Below are 13,721 nucleotides of genomic sequence, written 5' to 3'. Positions count from 1 at the left end.
TTATGTATCATGTATGTATGTGCATATGTATATGTCTCTATATACATGTGTATGTGTATACATGCTTGTATATGTAAATGTATTTATGCATGTATTGTATATGTATGCATATATGTGTAGGTGCACATGTGTGTGTGACTTGCATGAGGTCGTCCTACTTATAGGCTTCACTGATTCAGATATCAACCAGGAATTTAGGGGTGCCATGGCCTGGCGATCTCATAGGCTTCCCAGTCATTCTTTTCCTGGCTTGTTCAGTCCTTTATCTGCTATTAGGCAGCTCTTGGCAGCAGTGGGTGGGAACTATGAGTGCAAGATTAGTCAGAATGGCCTTTGCTGCCAGAATGCAATGCAGGAAGTGGGAGACAAGCACAGAGTGTTAAGCCCAGGAGCAGGTCCTACTTAGAAAAAGTGGCCTGTGAGCATGGAAAACAGTGTCTGGACTTTCTAAGCTCAAGGCTTAGCTCATTGTCATTTTGTAAAACTGAGAAGCACTCACAAAGAATGTAAATACATTTCCTTGGCCATCTTGAATCAGATGTGCTGTGATCACCCAACAAGGCCCTCAGGAAATCTGACTGTAGACTTCTCTCCTGGAGCTCTTGGGGCTCATGTGGCCAGGAGCCTTCAGGAGATCCTCACACGGCTCTCCCTCCTTACAGCATATGAATGGTCAAAACAGTTGGCTAGGGTGATAGCTCTTGAAGTTGTCCTTGGAACTTTCTGGTGGCATAGTTGCATTCCAGTTACTCATGCTTCTAGCAGTAACTCCAGTAAACTCATTGCTTCACCCGCTGGACTTGGACAGAGTCCTTTCTTTGATCTTGTTGGTGCTCCAGTGGGTAAAGGTTCCCATTTTCCTGCATCCTCATCAACACCTACTATTTTCTATAGCTTTAATTTTTGTCAACATACAGTGTGCATGGTAGCTTGTGACTTAGTTTGTACTAGCGTTGGTACATGTTTCCATGCCACTGTCTCTTCCTTTGAGAATTATCGCTTCAGATACTTTGCTCAGTTTTAGATTGGGTTGTCTCTTTACTAAAAGGGTTTATTAGCTAGGTATAGTGGCACAACCTTTAATTCCAGCACTAGGGAAGCAGAGGCAGGTGGATCTCTGTGAGCTAAAGGCCAGCCTGGTCTACATAGTGAGTTCCAGGACAGTCAGAGCTATGTAGTGTGACCTTGTCTCAATAAAAAAAAAGATTTACTTACTTTTATTTTATATGTGTGAGTGTTGCCTGCATTTATGTCATGTATATATGTGTGTATAAATGTATGTATATATGTATGTGTACCATGTGCACTCCTGTACTCAGGAGGCCAGAAGAGGGCCTGAGATCCCATGAAGCTGGAGTCACAGGACATGAGTGCTATGAACCGAATTTGGGTCCTCTGGAAGAGCAGCAAGTGTTCTTAATCTGTGAGCTGTCACCTCAGTCCCCTTTTACTTATTCTTTAATCAAACTATTTATTTTACAATTAGGTTATTAAGGTTCTGTGAATAGTCTACATCCAAGATCTCTGTCAGGTCTATAGTTCACAAGTATTTTCTTCAAGGCTGCAATTTGCCATTCCCCGCCCCCCCTCTCCCTCTCTCTCTCCACCTATCTACCTTTAGGGTCTTTCATTGTATTCTTCTGGCTAGGCTTGGATGTTAGCTTTTGTATCATTAGCTTCCTGAGTAGCTGGTATTACAAGTATGTACCACCAGACCTGGTTGCCTTTTCCTTTGTTCTAATTTTATTTTTTTAGTTTTCAATTGTGTGCGTGTGTTGGGGTGGGTGGGTTTAAACATGTGAGTGCAGGTGCCTGAGGTAGCCCAACAGGATTCAGATCCCCTGTAGCTGGATTTACAAGCAATTGTGATCTGCCTGATGTGGGTGCTAGGAATTGAACTGACTCTGCAAGAGTAGTTCACACTCTTAACTGCCGAGTTGTCTGTTGCAGGGAACACTGCTTGTTCGTTCCCGGCTGCTTAGCCCCAAAATAATCACACAGAAACTGTATTAATTAAATCACTGATTGGTCCATTAGTTCTAGCTAATATGTAAGGCTAACTCTTACATATTAATTTAACCAATTTCCATTAATCTGTGTATCACCATGTGGCAGTGGCTTACTGGCAAAGTTTCGGCATGTCTGACTCTGGCAGTGGCTTCATGGCTTCTCTCTGATTCTGCCCTTCTTTCTCCTAGTATTCAGCCTAGCTTTCCCTGCCTACCTAAGTTCTGCCTTGCTATAGGTCCAAAACAGTTTCTTTATTCATTAAATAAATGAACAGAGGGACTCCCACATCACTTCCCCTTTTCTGTTTAGATAAAAAGGAAGGTTTGAACTTTAACATAGTAAAATTACATATAACAAAACAGGTATCAAACAAGAATTACAGTTACAATATTTATATCTACTTTATCTTTTATCATAACTAAGGAAAACTATAACTATAAATTCTTCAACTCCATCCAAGACTCCAGAAGGATATATTATCCTGTAGCTGGATTTACAAGCAATTGTGATCTGCCTGATGTGGGTGCTAGGAACTGAACTGACTCTGCAAGAGTAGTTCACACTCTTAACTGCCGAGTTGTCTGTTGCAGGGAACACTGCTTGTTCGTTCCCGGCTGCTTAGCCCCAAAATAATCACACAGAAACTGTATTAATTAAATCACTGCTTGGCCCATTAGTTCTAGCTACAATGTACAGGAAGTACATTGTAAGCAACTTCTAAAACTCTAGAATTGACAGACACCCAAAGTTTTTCTGTACCATTGGGGCATCCATCTTCAGCCTACTGGCCCGTAGCATCCAGCAGACTTTTCCATAAAGTCAAATACAGTTCCACCTATATTGGCAGTTTGTCAGTCACTTTTTTTCTGTGTCCTGCAGAACATCTGGCAGACTCTTTCATGTAGCAGGAACCCCAAAGAACCAACTCACCATTAGGCAAGTTCAGCAGTCATTTCTCTGTAGGTCCTGCATGTACCGTTTATCAAGCAGTTCAGGCAAGAGCAGTTTCTTGCCCAATGGCTAACCAACTCCATAATGAGCCTCTTCGATGCCCATCTTCCTCTTGAAGTAGCTTGTGCTGCCAGGAGCAGATGTGTTTCATTGTCATGAAAAGTCCCAAATTATTAGAGCATTTTAAATGCCATATTCTGAAGGTCTCTGAAAGATTTGAAGAATACCTATCTAACTGAAATATATCTCTATACAACTAGAAAAATCTAACTAACATGACTATAAGCTTGACTATTATAGATGAATATCTATTAACTTACATTCTTAATTATACATTACATTTTTAAATGAGATACACAAACACAATAATCAATATCACAAAAACATATACATATAACAAAATTGACATTAAGTTTGTATCAATAAGCCAAGATCCATACCAATGCAAATTATTCATATCTATATCAGTTATCTCTCCAGGCCTCTTTCCTTTTTTCTAGCAGTATCTTTTAAAGAACAAAGTTCATTTTGTGAGAGTTTAACTTATTGATTTTTTTTTTCCTTTAAAAATGTGTTTCTTGTTGTGTGTACTTTGATTCTCTGTTTATCATTGCCAAACTCAAGATCATTATAGTTTTTTTCTCATTTTTGTCTAGAAGTTTTATGTGCTTGCCGTATATGGTCAGTTCTATGATATAATCCAAGTTAAGCTTTAGAGAAGGTGGGATGTCTGGGTCATTCGTCAGCATACAGACAATCCAATCTCAACATCTAATGAAAGTATCCCCTCTCTTGGTTAGCTGAATGCCTCTTTGTCAGAGCTTGATCTGATATGCATAGATCTACTTCTGAATGAGTTTCTGTGCTCTTAATTTATCATTTATCTTCATACTCTTGATGATTATTATTGATTATTATAGTCTTAAAGTCAGGTAGTGTGAGTCCTCTAACTTTGTTTTTTACTTTTGGCAATTTGGGAGGGTAGCGTTTGTTATGGGAGATCTGTTCACTCTGAGACTGACAATGAAGTTAAACCTTGAATCAGAGGGCAGAGTCAATGGTCACCTGGCCAGAATTTACCATAGAGATGTTGGAGGACCTAGTGAGCCAGATAGAGAGATACACAAGAAGTAGTAGGGAGGGATTTAGAGATTTACTAGTTTTTTAGATCTGGGAAATATGGAGAGTAGGGTCAGTTCATTTTCTCTGCTGCTTTTTGGATTTATCAGGTTTTATCCCAATTGACTCCTACATTTTTATTAATAATAGAGTAATTTAAACAAACTCGTCAAGTTTAAATTAATGATATGTCCCCTCCATGTCATTATCCATCAACAAAGTATTCACAGTCATTGAGATGACCAGAAATGTTCCCCACCAGATTTCCAAATGTCCTGGTTAGGAACCATAGCACCTTGCTCCTAAAGACAATCACTTATTTAAAGGAAGGCTAGCATTAGCAACATTAAGTGAGACAAAAACAGAGCCAGCCTTTCCAGGCCCAAGGAAATAGATTTTTAATCTGGAATTCCATACCCAGCCAAACTATCAATCAAACAGACATGCAAAATAAATACTTTTAGACACACAAGGACTCAAAGACCTTCTCATAGGCTGTTTCTGGGAGAGCTACTTGAGGATGTACACTGCAAAATAGAAAATGAATTCGAGAAAGAGTACACAGGATCCAAGAAACAGTGGATCCAATCCAGAAGCATAATGCCAAAAAATTCCCAGTGAACCATGTAGAGGCCCAGGAAGCTGCCAGCTCAAGTTCTAGCTGTGATCCAGAGAGCTCCTAGAAGGTTTTAGAGGTGAAATTTGTGATAATATTGAAAGAATGGATGCTATCTCTGAAGAGCTGTGTGTGAATAAAAATGAATAAATTATTATGAACAATCCATTCCCTTTGCCATCTCCAAAGTCTTGTTACCTCCCCACCTTGGCTTACTTGCAGCTTCTTTTCTTCAGTTCAGTATACACGACTTGGCCTTTAATTTACTCAATTGTAATACTAAAAAATGACATTATCGGTGTTTCAGATTTTAGAACCTGTTCAAACCAGGAGGACCTTAACTGGGATCACAGTGTGGATAAATCTTAACAAGAAAAAGTGAAAGTGTGAAGATAAAGATGGGAGAGTAGGTAAAGATGGATGCCCCCAGGTGACTTCCTGGAGGAACATTCGGAGGCAGAGCTGGCTGTCCAGGCTCTTCTGGGAGTACTCTTGGATGTGGCACCTGCTGAGGAAGGAGGGACCTTTGCTGACTGTGCTGAGCTGGTGCAGACCCTGCAGAGGCCTCTACTGACCCTCCCAGAAGCTTTGGAGCTGGCATGACCTTGCAGCATGGCCCATATTTAGGCAAGAGGGCCCGACTGTGGAACTATGTATGAACTAGTTCTGGGATGAGAGTCACCTAGGAAGGAGAGATAGAAACATGCCAATTCCAAGTTAGACCTATCATCGTAGGGCAATTTCCCAAGGGAAGCTGAGTTTTGATCCATTAGCTGCCAGCATGTACCATGACAAGGGCTGTGTCCTAAAGTACAATCTACCACTGGGCAGCCACAGCAGCCATGCTAACGGGAAGCCAAAAGCTCTGTTCTTTCCTTGTGCGCTGTTGGATTTAAGTAAGGGACTGTGTTTGACTGACAGCTCTCACTGTTTTTATTTGGTTCTTTATATTAAAGTCCCCTCTGCTTTATCCTCACCTATCTGACCTGCTGCTCTGTTCATCTAATTGCCTAGGTCAAGGGCAAGGGCATTGGGGGAACTCACAGAGATAGCTGGTAGCTGAGTCTAGATTCTAGAAACAGTTTTGTGAACTCAGCGCATTTGGTGTCCTGCAGTGAAGATCAAAGCCAGGGGGATCAAAGGATGTGGCAATGGAGAGGGTAGCCTGTGGGTTGTGCTTGGCCACCTTGCCAAGCAAGGTCTGCATGGCAGGGTTGGAAATGATTTAGGCCTCTTGGTTTGAGAGGTGCTGTTGGGAACTGTTCAGCCTAGAGCAGAGCAGGAGTTGGAGTGGAGATTTATACAGCTCCCATCTTGGTTCAGGCTTCCTTGGCCCCAAAGGAAAGCTCTCTGCTCACATGCTGTTGTTATGACCAGGTTCATGTTGAATCTAATGATAGTATAGCTGTCAAAAACACCCTGTATGTTGTCTGTATTGTACATGGCTGGGTGGGTGAAGTTGACTCAGGCTTGCTCTGGATGTTATCTGAGGCCTTATCCCAGATGCACCCATAGTCCCTGAGCTCAGCCCATAACTTGAAGGCAGCCATAATGGGAACATTTATACAACAGAGGTGGGCTTTTTGTTTGTCTATTATGTGTCTGGCTAGGGTGTGTGTGTGTGTGTGTGTGTGTGTGTGTGTGTGTTGTGTGTGTGTGTAATTGCTTGGCTAGTAAATGCTCACTAGAATGTCATTGCTCTCTTCCAAGATGGTCTTGCGATTTGGAAGCCTAGTCCGTAATGAAAATTACGTGCCCTTGATAATGAAAATATCTATACAGGCAACAGTGAAACACCAACCCACCCAAGGCTTCTCTGAGGACAGGCCCCATGTGGCCACCCCCTCATGTGACCACCCCCTCACATACTGCTTGACTTACTTGTTCATTCTCTGTCCCCACTAGAAAACACCAGGAAAGCAGGGGTCATGTCTGCCCTACTCTGTACCCCCAGATTCTAGTCAGAGTTGCTACCAAGGAACATTTGCTAGGTAAATGACTGGCTGATGACCTATGAGGAAGAGGCGGCCCCTCCATGGAAGGGCAGACCTTGCTCCTGTGTTAACTGGGATAATGGAATATGCACACCCCATGATGATGGCAGACTCTTCTGTCACCTCCCTGTGTACTTCTTGCCTTCGTGCAGGGGACCTAGATGTCAGGATCCCACAGAGAACTAGGGTGTGTGGCCGGCTCTCTCCCCCTAACACCCCCAAAGCAGTTAACTACTTCTTCTCTGGCCATGCCTTTAAGGCTCCAGATCTGTCAGTCTGCGCTATGTCTGTGGCACAGCAGGGCAAGCAGGTAGTGTGGAGATAGAAACGTGAGGGCAGCTCCAAACAGAACTGTTGTGGGCACATACAGGAGTGGGGAAAGTATGCAGGCACCAGGCATGGGCGCACCTCTCCTTCCTCCACTGTTCCTCACTGATCTGTGCTGGATTTAGAGTTTGATTTCCCTTTGATCCCAAACACTAGAGATACAACAAGTATGACTCCAAAGTCAGGTCTGCCTTAAGATGGAATCAAGCTTGGGCCATCTTCTGGAGACACTCGATATATTAGAACACAATTACAAAAAGTATTAGTGTATTTTAAATTTAAAAATCAAAACATTAAACACTTTAGATACATAAATGGATGTAGCATGACACTGCTTTTCACAAGACAGTTACAAGATTTACAAAGAAAACAAGAATTTTTTGGAGCATATCAAGTAGCCTAGTAACAAGGGACAACATTAAAGTCTTTGTTTAGAGTGACGTGTACATAGCCTCATCCTGAGAGAAAAGTCCTTGGTGATTTTGAGGACCCCAGGCAGGGCCCTACTATCATCCTCTCCTGCTCCACTCTGTAGGCATGCCCAGGGAACTGCCAACGAGGTTTTGGAGGGATATCAACAAACAGGAACTAGTGAAGCCATTGTTATGACAGTGTAATGTCAGCCTTAACAAAAGCCATGTCCTCAAAATGCAGGTAAGAATGTTTGAGAAACTTTGGAGATGCAGTTAAGGCTTTACCCAGAGGCAATTTAATAGCCTTAAAAACATTTGCTGGAAAACAGGAAACAGTGGCAATTGCCCTTAAAACCAAGAAGACAAGACAGTTCAACGAAATCTGGGCTATGAAAATTATGAACAATCAAGCATTATGGCTGAGGAAAGAGACTCAGAGGCAAGACAAATTGCCGTAGGGTCTCAGTGCCTTCTGGCTACCATTTTATTATTTTATTTTATTTTATGTGCTTGTGTTTTGCCTTCATGTATGTGTGTCAGATTCCCTGGAACTAGAGTTACAGACAGTTGTGAGCTGCCATGTGGGTGTTGGGAATGGAAGCCGGGTTCTCTGGAAGAGCATTCAGTTCTTTTAACCACTGAGCAATATCCCTAGCCCTCTGGCTACCTTTTGACTGCAGTTTGTGAAGGGGCAGTTTGTGAGCCTAGTGTCTACTGCCACAAAACAAATCTTGTGTTTTAGCAGACTTAGGCTTTAAAATATGCCAAATGTCTCATGAGCTAACTTGTTTTTCTGTTCACACGACCTAAAATCATGGGTCAGTACCATGAAGATACAGTTTTCCTTGTTTCTTTTAATTAACCTTTACACATTTCAAAGTGGCTGACAAGAGTCGACAGGAAGTGCGGGGTTGGGGGGTCTCTGGGCTGAAGAGCTGAGGGTCTAAGGTTAAGGGGAATGGAGGATCTGGAGGGCTAAGGAGTTTGGGGCCAAGGTGCTCAAGCACACTGGAAGACACAGATTTGAGAAGCTCTGAAAAAGAAACCAGCCTGATTCGCTGAGAGGCGGGCTGAAATGCTTGAAGAGCTAAGGTACCTGGGGCTATGGAACTGAGGCTAGAGGAGGGGCGTCCCACAGAGGAACTGAGGGAAAAGGCTGAGGAGAAGCTGGAGGACTGAGGAGAGGGGCTAAGGGTGGGGGGCGCTGAGGAGAAGAGGCTGAGGCTATAAGGGGGCAGTATTGAGGGAGGGGGGATGCTGACTTGCTGAGGGTGAAGGGTTGAGGCGCCGAAAGGGGTGAGGTTGAGCCTCGACGGGGTGGTGCTTAGTCTTCGACAGCTCAGGCGGCTGTCTAGAGGGGCGGTACCCGGAGCTGAGGGGGCGGGACTGAGCTGCTTAGGGGGCGGAGCTGAAGGGCCAAGGATTGAAGAAGTGTGGACCGAGAATGAGAAGATGCGGTGCCGAGAGGGCGGAGCTAAGGGACACGGGGGCGGGGTTTATGGGGAGAAACACCTGGGGGCGGGGCTGAAGAGCTGAGGGGCGAGGCTGAGGGACTTACTGGACGGAGCTGAGACTAAGGGCCGCGGCAGAGGAAACCCGGCGGAGGGACCAGAGGATGGAGGGGCGGGACTAAAGGATTTAGGGGGCGGGACCGGGACGAGGACGAGGGGCTTCGGAGCCGTGGCCCTGAGTTGCTGGGGCGCTGAAGAACAAGGCACGCGGGGTGGAGAGGCGGGCCCGGCAGGCGGCGCCCTCCCTCACAGGCGCCTCCTTCCTCTACGAGCTCCAGGCTCCCGCTCCCTCTCGCGTCGCAGCCGGCACTTTGCAAACTCCTCGCCTGCCCGTGGCGGCCGCAGCTCCGCGCCCTGCCGACCCCTGCGCGTCGGTGGGGCAGCGGGCAGCGGGGTGGCGGCGGCGCGGGGGAGCGGGAGGTGCCGAGGCACAGGGCGTCCGCCGGCGGAGGCGGGAGCCGAGGCGGAGCCGCGCCAGCCCCGCGCTGCCGCGCCCCCCGGGCCGAGCCCCGCTGCCGCGCCGCGCCGTGCCGCGCCTCCGTCCCCACCGCGCAGCCATGGCTGCGCCGCCGCCGCCCCGTTGCCCGCTCGCCTGAGGCGCGGCCATCCGCCGCGGGGACCATGGCGAGCGCCGCCGAGCCCCCGGGCACGGCGGCCGAGTACCTGCAGGAGCTGACCCGGATCGTCGCGGCGCAGCAGGAGCTGCTGGCGCAACGGCGGCGGCGCATCGAGGAGCTGGAGCGCCAAGTGGCGCGGCTGAGCCGTGAGAACGCCGGCCTGCTGGAGCGGCACCGGCGACACCTGGCCGCGTGCGCTCGGCGCCCGGACCCGGGCCCTTCGCCGCTCGGCGCCATCCCCGAGCTCGGCTGTCGCCGCGACAAGTAAGTGCCGAGCGGCGGAGCAGGCATTCCGGGGGCGCGCGAACTTCTCAGGGGGCCGTGGAGTGAGTCCCTCGGCCGGAGCCCGGCGCACCCGGGACCTCCCGGAGCTGCCACCCGGCCTGGCCTCGCCGCGCGGCTGTCGCGTGCAGCGCCCGCCCGCTCGGGGCCGCCTGGGCCACTCTTGCTTAGTGCTCTTCACACAAACCCTGCGCCGTCCAGCTTTGGGGCTCGTCCTCCTCCCCCAAGACACTAATTCCCCCGCCTCGACCCGAGATTACCCTGGCTATTTCGGACCGAGGATTAAGGAGCCGCCGAGGAGGCACAACCCCGCCACCCCGGCCCCTGACGTCCCAGGAGTTCCAGCCTGCAGCAGCTTCGCTGCCTCTGGGTGCTGGTGCCGAAGCCCTGCTGGCAATCTTCGGTGCCCATCTGGGCGTGGCTCGGGTTCCAGGCTAGGGGCTTAGGTGACGTTGGGGGTGGGCTTGCCGCGGTTGCGGTGAGCTCCCTGCCCACCCCTTCTGCGGCAGCCTTTGGAACTGTCAGGGGTCGACTAGAAAAAGTGCTATGTGGTCAGTAGTTCTAGAACAAGCGACCTGAGAGGCTTAGGGCATGCAGTGCTGGAGCAGGGAGTTCTGCTGGCCCCAGATAGGGACTCTAATTCGCTGGAGTGAGAATCCAGGCACTGGAACGGCGGCGTTTCCTCTACCCCAGGTCGGACTGTGTCCTGCTATGGACATGGGACAGAAGGCCTGCTACAGTCTGCTTGGAGCACTAGTTTAGGCATTTATGGAAGGGTTGGTCCACTCTTTGAAGGAAGAGAGTTGTATGTGGGGTGAGTGGGGTCCGAAGAGGCAGAGTGTGGCTGGATTCTGTGGCTCCTTAGGGGGCAGATTGAGATGTTATACCCACTTCTTCTTTCAGTTCATCTGGGAGGTAGGGGATTTGTGACTAGCTCCTGATCGGTGTCACTGACACAGAGCCTTCTTGCCACTCCAGAGCACAGAGAGGGAGGGAGCTCTTAGCTCTGAGGCTTTCCAGTAGTCCCTTTCACTGAAGCTGTGGGTCAGCTCATGTTAGATGCAAGGATGGAGAGCTAAGTCTGGGCTGCCGAAATGAAGTCCCTCACAGCATAGGGAGATGGCACCAGGGCAGGGACACACATTCCTGTTTTGATAGGGAACAGTGACACACTTTGACCGACTGATGCCTCACAACACTATCCCGGAAGATATTTTCCTTCTTTTCCTTCAAAGTCACCTCTACTGACCAAGTGGAGTATGTAGACAGGAGAACTCAGAGGGGCAGAGGTTTCTTTCCTTGCCTTGGGAAATCTCCATTTTCAATCCAGATGGTGGTCTTGGCTGAGGAAGTCAAGGGATGCAAATGCTGAAATTTTATTTCAGAAGCTTCCAGCTTGAGACTATCTGGCGTTTCCCCTACTAGAGGCTCGGACAAAACCTGTGTCACCTCAATAAAGTGTAGTGTCACTTTTAAGGAAAGCAATAGGCAGCACAGTTCTTGCTCTCTGTTCTAGGTCCAAGGCAGCTTGCAAACTTGAATATGCACACTAAGAGCCTGGACTTCTTTGGTGATTGTAGGTTCTCCGACCCAGCAAGTCTTGGGCAGGCTGGAGAATCTACTTCTCTTACAAGCTCTGGGACCTACTTCTCTCACAAGCTCTGGGACATTGTATGTTGCTGGCATGTAGACCCCATGATAATGAGTGAATGTCTGAGGAATGGGATAGGAAAAGGAACACGAGGTTCCCTTCAAGACAGCATTCTAGCCCTGTTGTTTGCCTGAAACTCCTTTCTTAGCCTTTTGGGGAAAGGAATGCCAATTCTTTCCTCTTCTGGCAGGATACCCCATATCCTCTAGTTCAACTGTTGTGTGCTTAGGACCCGTATCAGGATTTCTATGAATAAGATGATGGATGTGAAGGAGTGTGGGATGACTAATGCCCCCCCCAGAGCTTTTATTAAGTACCTGTTGTATGCAGAACCATGAGAGATAGTATTGAGAGATATGGGAAGAACCACAGGAAAGGAGAGAAGTAATGCTGCATAAAGAAAATAATGTGGGTAGATGAACTTGGGACTAAGGCTCAGCTCTGCACATCCCAGCTGGTGACTGTGGGACAGGTCACACCACCGTTCTCCACCTCAGCTTTTCTTAAATGCACACAAAGCAGGAATCAGCCTAACTGCCTTCCATTGTTTTTCCCTAAGGTAACAGGGAGAGGAAATGGGCGCCCTGTAGGTACTTCATGCAGTCTACATTCTTCCCATGTCTGCAAGTTTCTCATTTCTTTGGATCAGCTGATCCCAGGCAGGAGGAAAAAACTTAAAGGCTAGGTACAGGAGATCAAATGGGGAATGTGGAACTGTGGGGAAGGATTGCTGAAGCTGACAATCGTTATTGAGCTTGAGTTCCCAGAGGTGACAGAGCAGTACAAGATGACAGTTTTGGAGAAATGGAATTGGGGAACTGGGCTCTATTACTCCCTATCTTTGGGCATTGGTGATGCCATTCCCAGACTTCCCTGTCTGCATAGAGTGACCCTCATAAGACAGGGTCTGAGCCAGGCGGCGGTGGTGCACGCCTTTAATCCCAGCACTCAGGAGGCAGAGGCAGGCGGATCTCTGTGAGTTCGAGGCCAGCCTGGTCTACAAGGGCTCCAAAGCTATAGAGAAACTCTATCTCGAAAAAACAAAAAAACAAAAAGAGGGTCTGCTAAGCATACTGGCTGAGCAGGAACTGACTGACCCTTTTTAAGTAGTTGCTAGCCACTAGAGCATTTGTTAGAAGCTCCCTGCTCACTGCATAGATAGCTTCAGTGGTCCATTGCTTACCTTGAGATAAGAGTGAGCTTGATAATCACCTCACCAGATCCAAGATGCCTAGACATTCTAGAAGCTTTCAATCCCAGGAACCCTTAAGTTCTTTCTCAGAGAGTTTTCTTGTTTCTTGACCACTAGACCATCACTGATTCCCAGCAGTAGAGGAGAAGATTAAAACAGGGAAGAAATCCAGTCATTCATTCATGGTGCCTTTGCTAGCCTGCGAGTTGTTTCTGTTGTTATTGATGTTGATTTTCCCCCGGCATCAGAACTCATATGCAATGTTCAGTCAGCTATATTCTAATGATTCATGTCTAGAGCCACAATTCCCTCACTAGAGTTCGGGTACCTAGTGGGTGTTCAGACTATATCGTTCGAATGGGTGAGGGACTGGGAAGAAAAGGTTGATTGGAACCATCATGTAGCAGGTACTGATGAATGTACTGAACCAAGTTTAGGAGCACATGGCGATATTCCCTAAGGCTTTACTGCGTGCTCACACCTCATGCGTCATCATGCCCCATGGTACTGTTGTGAGACCTAGGCTCTGAGTGATCACATGCCTCATCTAAGCTCTACCATCTTGTTGTAAGCCAGTGTTGGATCTCACACTGTCTGAGTCCTGATCTTGCTCACCTACTGCCTGCCTTTCAGACTGGAATGGTAAGACCAGCTTTCAGGATTCTTTTTGGCTCCTGGCTATTGCTTGAGGGAGCCCAGCATGGGTAGATTCCTTCTGCCCTTTGGAATCTCAGTCACCAAGGCAGAGTTTTTGGTGGTGGTTGTATAAAGGGGCAAGGATGGAAGAAGGTGACCCCGTTTTAGCTTTTGATCCTCTGAATTTTCTTGACAGAAGGCAACATCAGCCTTAAGTGGCTGGGGAGAGACCCAGTGGAGCTGCCTCTTCCACCTTCTCATCTCCGGCCCTCAAGGGCTGTCACATCACACATCACTCCGAGAGGACGGTTTCTGAAGCTCTGAATTGGTGACTCACTCTGGGGGAGGTTTTCAGTGGCATTCAGTGTCTGTTGACTTACCAAACAATGTGCTCTTCCTGGG

General features: G+C 47.6%; 1 protein-coding gene across 4 annotated transcripts in view; it reads left to right on the top strand.

The window, feature by feature from the left end:
* The first annotated feature begins 9,107 nt into the window (after window positions 1-9,107).
* The window catches only part of Iqsec1 (IQ motif and Sec7 domain ArfGEF 1), a 325,272-nt gene continuing 320,658 nt past the window's right edge, over window positions 9,108-13,721 (top strand). For 2 of the 4 annotated variants that reach the window (XM_041640168.1, XM_041640160.1), the window contains exon 1: window positions 9,108-9,822. In XM_041640168.1, the coding sequence (XP_041496102.1) occupies window positions 9,563-9,822 (260 nt within the window). In that variant the 5' untranslated portion in view covers window positions 9,108-9,562. The remainder of the gene's footprint in view (window positions 9,823-13,721) is intronic. The other 2 variants (XM_041640214.1, XM_041640205.1) reach the window with 2 other exon arrangements.

This window comes from Microtus oregoni, unplaced genomic scaffold (genome assembly GCF_018167655.1).
Source record: "Microtus oregoni isolate MIOR12 unplaced genomic scaffold, Mior012 000002F_ref0000024, whole genome shotgun sequence".
NCBI classification, from domain to species: Eukaryota; Metazoa; Chordata; class Mammalia; order Rodentia; family Cricetidae; genus Microtus; species Microtus oregoni.
Note: the sequence above shows the minus strand (reverse complement) of the source record. Positions and strands in the feature narration are given on the sequence as shown.